This window comes from Lepidochelys kempii, chromosome 8 (assembly GCF_965140265.1).
Source record: "Lepidochelys kempii isolate rLepKem1 chromosome 8, rLepKem1.hap2, whole genome shotgun sequence".
Taxonomy (NCBI): domain Eukaryota; kingdom Metazoa; phylum Chordata; order Testudines; family Cheloniidae; genus Lepidochelys; species Lepidochelys kempii.
The window spans coordinates 43,697,843-43,711,147 of record NC_133263.1 but is presented as its reverse complement, the minus strand read 5'-3'; the positions used below and the strand labels follow the sequence as shown (position 1 = coordinate 43,711,147).

The window sequence follows — 13,305 nt, the reverse complement described above, 5'->3', positions numbered from 1 at the left end:
CCGTCATGCTGTAATCAATTGTTGTTTGACGAGTGCTTGTTTTCTTAAATTGTCCTTTTCATTTTTTATCACAACTATCTTGTCCCCCTCTAAAGATGCCTGTCTCATCTTTAGAGTCGTCAATCTGCCCTCCTCTGACATTTCAATAGGGGCACGTTGCAACCTCCTGGCGCCCTTGCGTCTGTCTCCGGTTCCTCCCTTGTACATCTGGCTCAGCGATGGCCTTCATGCTTATTTCTTTACACATACATTCCTCATTCACACGCAAAACAGAATTAATTTACACAGAACATTTTGAACAGGAACATCAAGTTGCAATGCACAAGAAAACAATCATGGCGTTCTTTTACTTATTTTAAAATGCTAAACCTACAACAAAGTAGTGACCGTAAAAGTCTACTACTGCCTTGAAATCAGCCCAGACTCAGATTCCGGCTGACACATCTTTACCAAATGGCCCATTAGGCCAATCCTTTCTGCTATTCAAAAAGGGTGGCTGGCAGGATATGATGAACTCATACACCAATACATTTAATACATGCTACATTATTATTCTTTATCCTTCATTCTAAATTATACAAACATAAAATCCTGCTATTGCATAACTGGCAGTCACTGACAACAGTAAAGAAGTACACATCAGCCTGTGTTGTTTGCATGAACAGTGTGTAACGTGTTTTGGATCTAGCATTCAGTTATTTGTAGCAAGTATTTTATCATAGTACCTCTCCTCCCCTCATTCTATCAGCTGCAGATTATTTCTGAGGGGTTAAATAGCACAGCAAATAACTCCTGTTTTTGAGTTCTCTCTTAGCCGTTGCAGTACAAAGTAAGTAAAAGACACAAAGCTGTCTGAAAATAGTTATGTCAGCACTAAGTAGATTGAATTAGAGCTCCAGTCTTGATCTTCATCTTTGAAATCATGACAGAAAAATGCTTTTGGAGTTCTTCAAAAACTTGCCTGCGATGCCATAGTGGTATGGACTCATTCATTTTGAATAATGGCCTTTACCTTGATGCCTTTCTTTGTCACAAAGATGGTGAGTGACTTTGGCACTTGCACATAATTTACTTATCTTCTATTTATCTCCTGTTTTCCCATCAATCTTGTTCTAGCTAGGAGAGTTTTAGGAATCTCTTTATTATACTGCTGTATAACTAGCCATTCTTGGGATCTCTGTCTCCAACTTTAAATACTCATCTTAATTTTCCGAAGGGACTGTTAATTTTGTGTGCCCAGCTTGAGCTGCCATAGTAGCCTGATTTCTGGAGGGAAGGTGTACAGTAATTTCCACTCCTCTCTAAGATGACTCAAGTTAGGCTACCCCTTTTGAAAATGGAGGCCATTATATACATATACAATCTGAAACTGGGGGAAGAATCTGGTGATATATATTTTCTCCCCCTCTAGGTATACACAATTATACACAATCATTTGTAAAAACCCTCAGTTCTTGCATTGCCTATAAGTAGGAACTGTGGTAGAGGAGCTCCTTGTGTAACAGGAGCAGTTAGGGAGACAATTTGGCTATACATAACATTTCAGAAAGAATTCCTCTTTGTCAGTTACTATTTGTGGACACTGCAGGAGAAGTGAATGTTTCTAAATGATTTGGATAAGGAACAGCGAGATGGGCTTGGCATCCTGAGATTCTGAGGTCATTCCGTGCATAGAAGCAGTGTGGAAAAAGGCACAGAGATGGGAGAAGTAGAAATAACTGGATGTCGGTGTTGACATGGTTTCTAGAATGGTGGAGTTGGAGGGGATGCAAAAAGAGACCAGGTCCGAGATGTTGGCTGGGATACAGCTGTGCATGACCTCAAAGAGGAGAGGGATTGAAACTTGGTATGTTGGCCAGACTCAAAGAATAGTGGGGGACATGGTTTGATCCAAATGTGACAGTGACCGACCACTTTAGCAGCAGTGTGTGGAGTGTGGCTGAGCCGTGTTGTTAATTTTGGTATCTAAGAAGTACATGAGGTTTCAGGATCTACATGAGTAAAGACCTTTTTATGTATGAGTTGTATTGTCTTGATCTCTTCAAAATGACATGTCAAGCCACGTTCGTGTATATGGGCTTTATGGTTATTGTATGGCTGGGGAGTGGAATACCTTATGGATGTGAGGAAAAGCTTTTCTTCATTTCCATGCCATATTTGCATAGCTGGGATTTACATTGCTTCCCATTAAATAATGTATAGTGCAATCCCCAGTCATAGCAGCATATAGTCAGAAGGAAGAAATTGCTGGAGTATTGGACACATGACTCCGTTCCTCACTGTGTACCCCATTGCCTTCTGAAAGAAGCATTTATGTTTGCAGTTCAGAATAGGGTGAGATGTATACATCCAGACAAGTTTATATGTATTCTAAATCCTTATATCTTTAGCAAACCAATTTTCTGCATGTAAATGTCAATCTATAAGGTGCACTATGATGAATGTGTACTACGTAAGAAGTGGCACCTGGTATGTGATTGGCTAGCCTTCATTATTCAGACCAAACAGATGTTAAAAATTGCACTTTATATGTTGCACAGATGACTAAATGGGACTTGATTTTCTTTTCTTTTTTCCCCCTCCCCAGTTGTTGCAGTCACTCGAGTCTGAAACCTCTCGATTAGAAGCCTTTCTGGAATGGAAACGACTGGAACCAGTTTATTGGCACTGGATGGTAATGAATCAAACTAAATATTAAGGGTGTAGTTTTCTTACATCTAACAAACAACTGACTGCTCCTCAAACATTCTTCCCATATATGTGGAAAAATGAATGTTGTCAACTACCTGTACAACTTCCTTTTGAAGATGAGGCCAGTTAAATTAAAGGACATATTAGATCTCCCTCATCATTCTAGCCTCTGTTGTATGACTTACTCAGATAAGTTAAGAAACTGGAGGGAAGAGAAGCTGAATTGCAGGCATCTACAGTTATCACAAATGGAAATGCCTGATCTTTTCTGTTTTCTTAAACATAGCAGTCACACATTTTGTTATAAATTAAATGGATTGTCAGAAGAGAAACAGACTCAAAGACAACTAAATTTGTAAGCAGTTGAAATTTCAGACAACTTCATTTTTCCAGCCAGATAGTGTGTTGAAATCCCCTTGAACTATGTTGAATGATCATCAGAAAATCAGTGTCTTCCTCTGTGCATCTGATGACTTCTATACATCTCACTTCTGTATTAAACTTTCACGCATTTACAGCTGCTGAAAATAATTCTTAAACAGCAATTTAACAAAATGAGTTACAGAATTTGTAGAGGCAGGACCATTAATTGTCAGTGTACCTTATTCTATACAGAGAGTAAAATAAAGGAGTAGAAAATCATCTAACCTGTATTGAAAAGTACTTCAAAACCCACTAGAACGTGTGTGTTGTCAGCAAAGGTGATTGTTTCCATAATAGCGGGTGCTTTATTTATCTCTATTATTGTGCTGCTCTGAAAAGTATCAGCATTAGGATTGGCACAGATCCAGAATCATACAAGCAAGTGTTCAGATCAGGCAAACTGTAACTGCAGTTGCTATGGAGTTTTGATCTACTCACCAGGGGCCTGCTACTGTGAGGTGCTGAGCTGGTTGTGGAGGCTATGAGAACATCATAGGATGGGCTCGGCACCTCGCTGGATGAGGTCCTGAATAAATACTGGCCAATAGTACATCGTTATTTGAAAATCTAACACGCTATCATTCCTAATTGGAAATGTGTATTTTCTGTCAGTCTGTGGGATCAATTTCTGTTTTCTTTCCTTTCTGTTTTTGTTGTTCTTGAATGCTGTAGAACATACTAAAGAACCCAGATAAGATGTATTTTGACCCATGTTGTAACTCTATCTAGCAAAATTATCATAAGAACTTTTTGCATTAGAAAAAGGTTATCTGGTTCAGAAAACAAGTGCTTCTACATTTCTTAATTCCACGCTACGGTGGTTTTCATTTGACCCCATCCATTCTCCCCTTAAGAAGCAAGCCACAGTGTCTCTTTGCTTGCATCAGCTACTTTTCCTGATGAATTTTCCCCATATATTTATCACCAGTTGCTTGGGATACTTCTATCTGATTTCCTGTTTACTCTTATGTATAGTTTTCTCAACTTTTAGATTACATCCTCTAGTATTTTAAGTCATCATCAGTATAAAAATATATTTCTATCAACTGTATCAATCCCTTTCATATTTTGGAGGCCACCTTTTACCAGTGAGCATAAACTCCGATTCCTTAACCTTTCTTTATCATGTAGATTGTTCCAAGTAGTATAATCTGTGCTGTCAGCCCCTTTCTGTGGAAGTGTGCAGAACTGCACCTATTATCTCTACAGGAGTCTACATACTTTAGAGCTAGGCTAACAGTCTCACTGCCTTGATTTATATTCGGTCCATTTATATTCGGTCTCTTTAGTTCTTTGAGATGATCTCTGCACATTCCCACTCTGGGAATGCGCAGAGATCATCTCCAAGAACTCAAGTTACAGGAGAGTAACCTTCTTTTTCTGATTTCTCCATTTTACTGTGGCTGTGTGTTGAGCTGATGGACTGAGTGGTTCCCTCACAGTAACCTGCAGCTCTTCTGTTCACTGTGAGGAATGGCAATTACATTTAGTTCAGATTCCCTGATCTGCTTCCTTACTCCCAGATTATTTAACATTTTTACAATGAATGGCCTCTTCTCTCCAGTCATCTATGCCAGCCAAGTCTCTTGGATTCTGGCTGTCACATTCCTCTTTCCTTTCTCTGTCTCCAGGCTTTATCTCATCTGCCAACTTGAAGACTTTATTTTCAGAACCCTTAAACTCACAAGCATGGAGGCAGAAGCCGTGTGAGAAAGGCCTCGTGTACACTCCATTCCAGCAAAAATATATTCTATTCTCTTGGTCTCTTGCTCTCGTACAGTTTTCTACCCAGCCCCTCACACCTTTCAACTTACCGTTTTAGGTTTATTTATCTTTCTAGTATAACCAGTCATTAACAGATTTATATATTGAGCTCACCAGCATGTTCTATGCATTTGGAGTCCAGAACATCACAGAGACTGTGGTTCCAGTTAATGACTGGAGTGCAGGAAGTAAGTTTCTTCTTGTCCCCATCAGTATCACCTCTGTCTTACCAGTGTCCAGCTTTAGGCAACTGCTCTTAGTCCAGATGCTGTTTTTTGGCCAGGCGCTGAGAAAACTGGAGGGGACAAATGCAAACAGCATGCCAGACAGAACCATCAGCCAGCATGTAATGCTGTGTCAAAGTTCAGAGGGACATCTACAGAATCTTGGATAAGAGGAAGTCATCCACCTGAACAACCACTGCTGTCTTGGTTTTGTGACCTGGCCTGAAATGTTTTTGAGAGGGATCTCGGATGCTGGCAACTGGTAGATCAAGTTGAAGTCCGTTCTTTTCCAGCTTCTCAGACAGCTTTTTCAAAAACAGTGGGCAGTGTTTTGTGATATTGCTGGGGTTGCATATTAGTGTCTTAAGTGTTGGCTGGAGTGATAGATTCCCTTCTTCACAGGAGATGTTGACTATCCCTGTTATCAGGAATACTAGATGTTTTCAACCCTTTCATTGGCCAGGACTGGCCTGCATTAGAGTGGCGGGTGGTGGCCTGGACTGTATTTTGACCTCAGGGACATCTTGTTGTCTGAGTAGGATGAATTCTTAGAAATAGGGTGGTGTTGGTCCAGTGCTCATCTTGCTGTACTTGGTGTCCCCAGAGTCTGTCCTGATGCAAGGGATCTTTGAGAAATGGTTTGATAGTTCATTGCAGCAAAGTGAGCATGGCTGAGTTCTGTGACCAGATGGAAGCAGTCTGTGAATTACAGGCCTGTGACAGAAAAGAAGTTGGTCTCTGCATTTTGAATGGTAATGACAAAAGTTTGTAAGATTTCCTTGTGCTGAAGTCTGTGACAGATAGCATTCTGTGTTTGCCTTCATCAATATCTGAGCCTGCTTTCTTCCTGATTTTTCTATGAGAACCATGCAAATCCAAAGAGGAATGTCCTTCCTTTACAGAGCATTGTTAGCAGAAGTCCGAGCCTGGTTGTCATGCTTTACTAATTCTTATGCCCCTTGGCTTCTAAATTCAGTAGAGTTCTCTGCGGAAACATCTGGAATTTGGCAGGGTCCAGATTAGGAATTAGGCAGGATATCCTAAATTGTCATAGTGGGCCTAACAGAAATGTGACTTGATGATTTTCACAAATGGAAATTCACATAAATTTGTGTATAGTCTAAGCAAAGGTTGTACATGTATGAGACATTGAACACATTCTTGGGTGTCATAAAATAATAATAGAAGGCCTGGAATGGGAAGAGGAGTTGGAAGAGTAGTTCTAATGCAACAAGTATATTTTCTAATAGTTATAGAACACAATTTTGAGAAGCGCAGTCAGGAAAGTAACTGAAATACTTTCCTTGAGGATTGTATTTTCTAAATGGACAACCTACCTAATTCTCAATTACTGAGGGACAATCTCCACTCATTGATATATTTGCTTTCCACAACCAAATCTCTGCACAACTTTTCATGGCTGATGTATCCGAGTATTTGGATTTTAATATCTAAACTGTATTAAATCTATTCACCTAAAGTTGGGTTATTGCTGATTATGTACTTTATGTATCATATGACTTTTAAAAACAAACTTTGTATTTGTGGATAATCTAAGGACTATACCCAGATGTACAGACACTCTTTTCTCAACCTATGTATTATATACTTTTTTTAACATTAGCTTTAATAAAAAATTTAAATAGAGACACTAACTTGATCCACTTTGCTCTAATAGAGAAGAACTGAAAGTATGAGACTAATAGGAAATCTTAGTATCAGTCACACGTGGTGAGCAATAGGTTTACAGGATGTAGCCCTCCAAAGGAATTGGGTTCAAAAATGTATATTGTGGGGAATAAAACAAGTTAGTGAGCATGGAGCAATGGGAGGGGGAAGTGTTATTGCTCACAAGTGTGGAAGAAGATTGGAGCATTTAAAAAAGCACTATGGTCAAAGGACAACAGACTAAACTTCCCCAGAAATGGAGAATTCATGGAAAAAGTGACCATTTTAAGGTATGTCTACACTGCAGTTAGACACCTGTGGCTGGCCTGTGCCAGCTGACTCTGGCTCATGGGGCTCAGCCTTAAAGGGCTGTTTAATGGATGTGTAGACATTTGGGCTGGGGCTGAAGTCCAAGCTCTGGGACTCTCCCACCTCACAGGGTCAAGCCCAAACGTCTACACTTCAGTTGAACAACCCCTTAGCTCAAGCCCACTGGCATGGGCCAGCCATGGGTTTTTAATTGACATACCCTCTTGCTGGGCTGCTCAAAGACGTGAACCTAGAAATGAAACTGTCCTAGAAATGAAGAAAGGGGGCAGGAACTAAATGAGACTGCAGTGTCAGTTAAGGCTTGTAGGGGCAAGAAAAGGACAGCAAAATGTGTTAATGCTACCAAATGTTGACTATCCCTGTTATCAGGAATACTAGATGTTTTCAACCCTTTCATTGGCCAGGACTGGTTTAAGAATGGCTGTTACAAATCTGTCAGTATAAAAATGCTAGAGAGGAACAAGGCTCATTCAGTAGTGAGGGAGATTAAATTAATTAGGTTTCTAAAATAGCTCTGCTACTGAAATGCTTTCTAAAATTCTAGTATGAAAAATAGGGCGTGGGGAGGACTATATAATATGGATAATTAACCATGAGAAATGAGGAGCTGTTGATAAAAAATGTTAAATTTGGGGATGGGGGACGGTAAAAAAAGTAATTCTGTATAAATCGGCATATCTAGATTACTTAAAATTTGACTGAATAAAGCCTTGGCTTAGAATTTTGCCTTAAATATTTAAATACTGAACTCCCAGTCTTAGGGGAAAATAGTAGGGTATGATTGTGTAATTAAATACTATACCAAACAAATAGGTCTTATTATCACTAAATCAAAGATGGAAATTATGAAAGTTAATTTACCTACTGATTTTATGTACTTGGAAGGAGAAACCTTGAAAACTGTTAATAAATTTAATTATATGGGTAGCATAATTCGTGATACTGGTGACAGCATAGGTGAAGCAAGTGCTGTATTTAAAAAAACTTAACACAGGATGAAAGTCTAATGTGATTAGCAAAAACACCAAACTTAAAATCTTTAGAAGCTATGTCCTAAACATCCTCCAAGAATGAGTCCTGGAAAAATAAGTCAATCCAGCACAAACTTAATAGCTCTCAATGTATGTGTCGGCTTAGAATATTCAAAGTAAAAGGGACTGATAAAATAAGTAATGAAGAAACACTAGAATGGGCATCATTACCGACAACAATACAAGAAGAGGTGTAATCAGGAAGGCCAAAACACAACTGGCGTTGCAGTTAGTAAGGGATGTGAAGGGTAACAAGAAGGTTTTCTACAGGTATGTTAGCAACAAGAAAAAGGTCAGGGAAAGTGTGGGACCTTAATGAATGGCAGAGGCAACTTAGTGACAGATGATGTGGAAAAAACTGAAGTACTCAATGCTTCTTTGGCGTCGGTCTTCCGAGATAAGTTCAGCTCTCACACTTCTGTCCTGTGCAAGTATGGTGAGGAGGTGAGCAGCCCTCAGTGATGAAAGAACAGGTTAAGGACTATTTAGAAAAGCTGGACATGCACAAGTCCATGGGTCCAGATCTAATGCATCCAAGGGTGCCGAGGAAATTGGCTGATGTGATTGCAGAGCCATTGGCCATTATCTTGAAAACTCATGGCGATTGGGAGAGGTCCTGGACTATTGGAAAAAGGCAAATATAGTGCCCATCTTTAAAAAAGGGAAGAAGGAGAACCCAGAGAACTACAGACTCACCTCAGTCCCTGGAAAAGACATGGAGCAGGTCCTCACGGAAACCATTTTGAAGCAGTTGGAGGAGAGGAAGATGATCAGGAACAGTCAACATGGATTCTCCAAGGGCAAGTCATGCCTGACCAACCTGATTGCCTTCTATGATGTATTAGTGGGAGCATTGCCAGCAGATCAAGGGAAGTGATTATTCCCCTCTGTTCGGCACTGGTGAGGCCACATCTGGAGTATTGCATCCAGTTTTGGGCCCCCCACTACAGAAAGGATGTGGGCAAATTGGAGAGAATCCAGCAGAGGGGCAATGAAAATGATCGGGGGGTTGGGGCACATGACTTACGAGGAGAGGTTGAGGGAACTGGGCTTGTTTGGTCTGCAGAAGAGAAGAGTGAGGGGGGATTTGATAGCATCCTTCAGCTACCTGAAGGGGGGTTCCAAAGAGGATGGAGCTAGGCTGTTCTCAGTGGTGGCAGATGACAGAACAAGGAGCAATGGTCTCAAGTTGCAGTGGGGGAGGTCTAGGTTGGATATTAGGAAATACTATTTCACTAGGAGGGTGGTGAAGCACTGGAATGGGTTACCTAGGGAGGTGGTGGAATCTCCATCCTTAGAGGTTTTTAAGGCCTGACTTGACAAAGCCCTAGCTGGGATGATTTAGTTGGGGTTGTTCCTGCTTTGAGCAGGGGGTTGGACTAGATGACCTCCTGAGGTCTTTTCCAACCCTAATCTTCTGTGATTCTAAGTAGTCTAGAAGAAGAGCTGGACATATTTGGCACATCTTTTAAGGATGCCAGATTATAGGCTACCTAAAAAATCATTTCTTTGGTACCCCAGTGCAAGAGATGGATAGGCCTCCCTAGAGCAGTGGTGTGTGCAAACTTTTCCAGTCACGCCCTCCCTTATCCTTAAAAGTCTGTCCATGCCTCGCCTCCATTATTGCACAGCCAAGGCTACCTCAGCAGTGCGCTGTTTCTACCTTGCACACAGGCTACATTGCTAGGGCAGGGCCAGTACCTCCTCCCTCAGGTTTTCAGGGTGGGGGAAGGTATGTGTGATGCTCCCTGGGGGTGGAGCCAGTACTGGGAGCAGAGGCTGCTGGGAACAGCAATCAGTGTGTCACATTGACCCACAGGCTGGGTTACCTGCTGAGGTGAGTAAGGGGGGGGTGAAGACTGTACTTCCTCCCTGGCCCCGTGGGGGCTGGCCTGGGCCCTGCTGTACGGGGCTGGCACCAGCCGCCTAGCACTAACGCTCACCCCTGAACATTCCTCTGCACCCCTCTTGGGGTCGCGCTCCATTTTGCCCACCACTGCCCTAGAGCACACTCTGTAGCACATTAATGGCTGAAGCAGCATCATTATGTCTGAATATAAAAGACCTGGAAAAACGAGGCCAGGTTTCATTGGTGGATCTTAGCAACCTTGTTTGGTTCTAATTGGGTTCAGCAGCTACCAAGGTGTTTCTAATCTCCTTATAGCGGGTCTGAAGGGCTTGCCCACAAGCCTCTCTCTAATCTGTCTATCCCTTCATAGAATACAGTATCAGTCCCCAAAGTATCTTCATGCTCCACACAGCAAAACACAAGGCATATAAGATCCAAGTGGGCTCTGCTGCTGACTTGCTGGAGACCTGTTGCTCTGAAATGATTAAGCCTCTCACACTCTTAATTTCCTCCAGCTTCAGCAGCTGAGTTTTTACATTTCTGTAACAAAATACCTGTGTGGTGAACTCCTCTATGTGCATGCATGCTGACTGCATTCATTTTCAGTGTGCAGCTAGCTAGCAGTTTGGAGAATTTTCAACTACAACTTCTCAGCTCTTTGTTTTCAAATGTTTGTAACATTGTTTTAAAACAACTTTTTAAATGTATAAACAGATATTATTATAAAATATAGATATTAGTAAAAACGAGGAGTCCTTGTGGCACCTTAGAGATTAAAAACATTTTTGGGCATAAGCTTTTGTGGGCTAGAACCCACTTCATCAGATGAACATTAGCAAAGTATTGGACAGCGTTACTAAAGCAGTTATTAATAACTATTTCCATGTCAACTTGGAAAATTCAGATTTCAACCACTTTTGAGTTAAATATCAAAATTAGAGAACAGGACAAATATATATATTTTTACCCTTTCAGCACTTAAAAATGCCTGAGAGGATTTTTGCCATCAAACAGAGACCAAGCATGGAAAACTTCAACTCTACAATTTTTATGTAAATGTCATTTTATAGTCTATCTAGCCTTGTCACATCTAGGGTACAGTACAGGCACCTCATTTCAAATGTTTGCAGCTTTTCTGCAGATGGTTTGTCAGTATTCTTGTTTTACAATTGTCACCTTTCTTGAAGAGTGCTACAGTGGTTGAGTGTTCCCAACATTCAGGTACTTCACCCTTCCTCCAATTGAGGTTGCTTAGTTTGCAAAGGAGCATGACAGTGCCTTTTTTGCCATGTTTTAACAGTTCAGGCGGTATACCATCTGGACCAGGTGCCTTGTTATTTTTCAGAGACATGATTGTGGTTTTGGTTTCTGTTTCCACTATATGTTGTTAGTCTCTAAGGTGCCACAACTACTCCTTTTCTATATGTTCTTTGTTATTGTCTTTGCAGTTGATGGTCTCAGGGGAAAGTTGGGTCCATTTGACTCTTCACATTCAGTAGCTGATGAAAATATTCTTTTGATCTTTATCTACTGTATAGCTGACTTGTTACATGTTAACTTTATTGATAAGTAATCCAACTTCCTGAAAAAGTCCTCTTATGTTCCTTTTTTTAAAGTGTTTGTTTTTCAAGCTGTTAGCTTTTTCTCTGGAGCCACTCAGTTGTAGTCTTTTGGAGAGTGACTTTTAGTTCCTTGCTGAGCTTTCTGCATTTGTTTTTCTACTGAGAGTAGTCTTAAGTTTACAGATGTTCTTGATACACTTCCATTTTTTCTTCTTGGTAGGTTTTGGGGTTTGCAAAGGTTGAGTGGATTTCCTGCTAGCAGATCTTGCTGGTGAGTCAAAACTGGCAGGGACAACCCCATGGTACCTTAAGTGGGAGTGGGGATCAGACTAGGCCACAATTCCAATGTGCTTCTCCAATCTTCTCATGGGGCAACATGGGCACCCTCAATGGGTGACTGATAGGAGGGGCTGCCTAAACTTGGGGTGGCTGGGAGTCTAGGTACTCTCTCAAGCCAAAAAACTGGCAAAATGAGCAAAAATCAAAACAACGTCCGTACTGGTTCAGATGACGCCCAGCCTTAAAAGGTCCATGCCAGCAGTTTGGGAACTTTGGCAGTTGTGAAACGTTTGCTAGGAAAGAACAGATTGCACAGTACCAAAATGAATGCACATTGGAACATGGAATGTGACAATGCAGTATGAACTGACATGGCTACAACTACACTGCAAAGCAGGAATGTTAATTGGTGAACTTAAAACTAGAGCTGCATCCTTTCCCATAGACATTCTCAGTATTTGTGAACTCCACTGGACTGGAAGTAGCAAATTCTCCATAAAGCATTGTAAAATCATTTTACAATAAAAAGATAGCGTTCACAGAGAAGGCATTTGTCACATTCTGGCATGCAAAGTGAGGGGCTGTGTCACTGCCTGCCCCACAACGTGGGTGCTGTAGTTCCCAACCTGGGCCATGCACTAACAGCCTAAGAGCATGCAGGTCACTTCCTGAGTGTCTGTGTGTAACCACAGACCTGGTCCAGCAACTGTGACCCCAGCAGCCTGTCAGCAACTCTCCAGTCACACTCTGGCTTCCACCACCCTTGGTTACTGCCTGCAGAGTGACCCCAACACACTACCAATCCCAGATTTCCCCAAAATATGCATTCTGCACTGTCCCACCCTCTCCTGGGCAGTTCAGGTATTAAAAGTCCATTGCCCCTGTAAAAGGCCAATATTCAACAGTTTACTTCTTTAGCTGGAGTTACCAAACAGATCAGTTTAAACACAACAATGGATTAGTTTAGGTTAAAAATAAAACAAGTTTATTTAATTACAAAGAGAGATTTTAAGTGAGTACAGTGTAAGGTATTAAAGTCAGGAATGGTTACAAGAAAAATAAAGATAAGACGATTCCTAGTAGCTAGAACTTAAGAAGCTAGAATTGGTTCAAAGTAAAAATCCTTACCACAGGTTCCCAGCAAAAGGGCTGACCAAATTCTCAGGTCAGGAGCTCTCCACAAAGTCAAAGGGCTGGTTCCTTCGTCTTCTAAGGTGCATGAGAGAGATAGAGCTCTCTGTTTTCTGCTCTTTTTTTTTTATATTTTAGTGAACCTTTGAAGTGGATTCTTCTGAGGGCTACCCCTCAAAACAAAGTTTAGTCAAACTGTAAAGAACGTGACTTGGAGTCTAGTGGTGCAGAAGGCTCCGTGTTTTCTTTTCACCCCCCTGTGTTTGCTGTAATGCAAATTTGCCTGGTCTCCTGCCAACTCCTCTTCCTGCTGCCTTGAGGACCATGTTTACTACATATATGTAAATTGAGGT

At 41.2% G+C, this 13,305-nt stretch overlaps 1 protein-coding gene across 2 annotated transcripts in view; it reads left to right on the top strand.

Annotated features, from left to right (window-relative positions):
• TEDC1 (tubulin epsilon and delta complex 1) overlaps window positions 1-13,305 on the top strand; it is a 161,383-nt gene that overhangs the window by 101,907 nt on the left and 46,171 nt on the right. For both annotated transcript variants that reach the window (XM_073356246.1, XM_073356245.1), the window contains one exon: window positions 2,588-2,674. In XM_073356246.1, coding sequence (XP_073212347.1) covers window positions 2,588-2,674 — 87 coding nt within the window. The remainder of the gene's footprint in view (window positions 1-2,587; window positions 2,675-13,305) is intronic.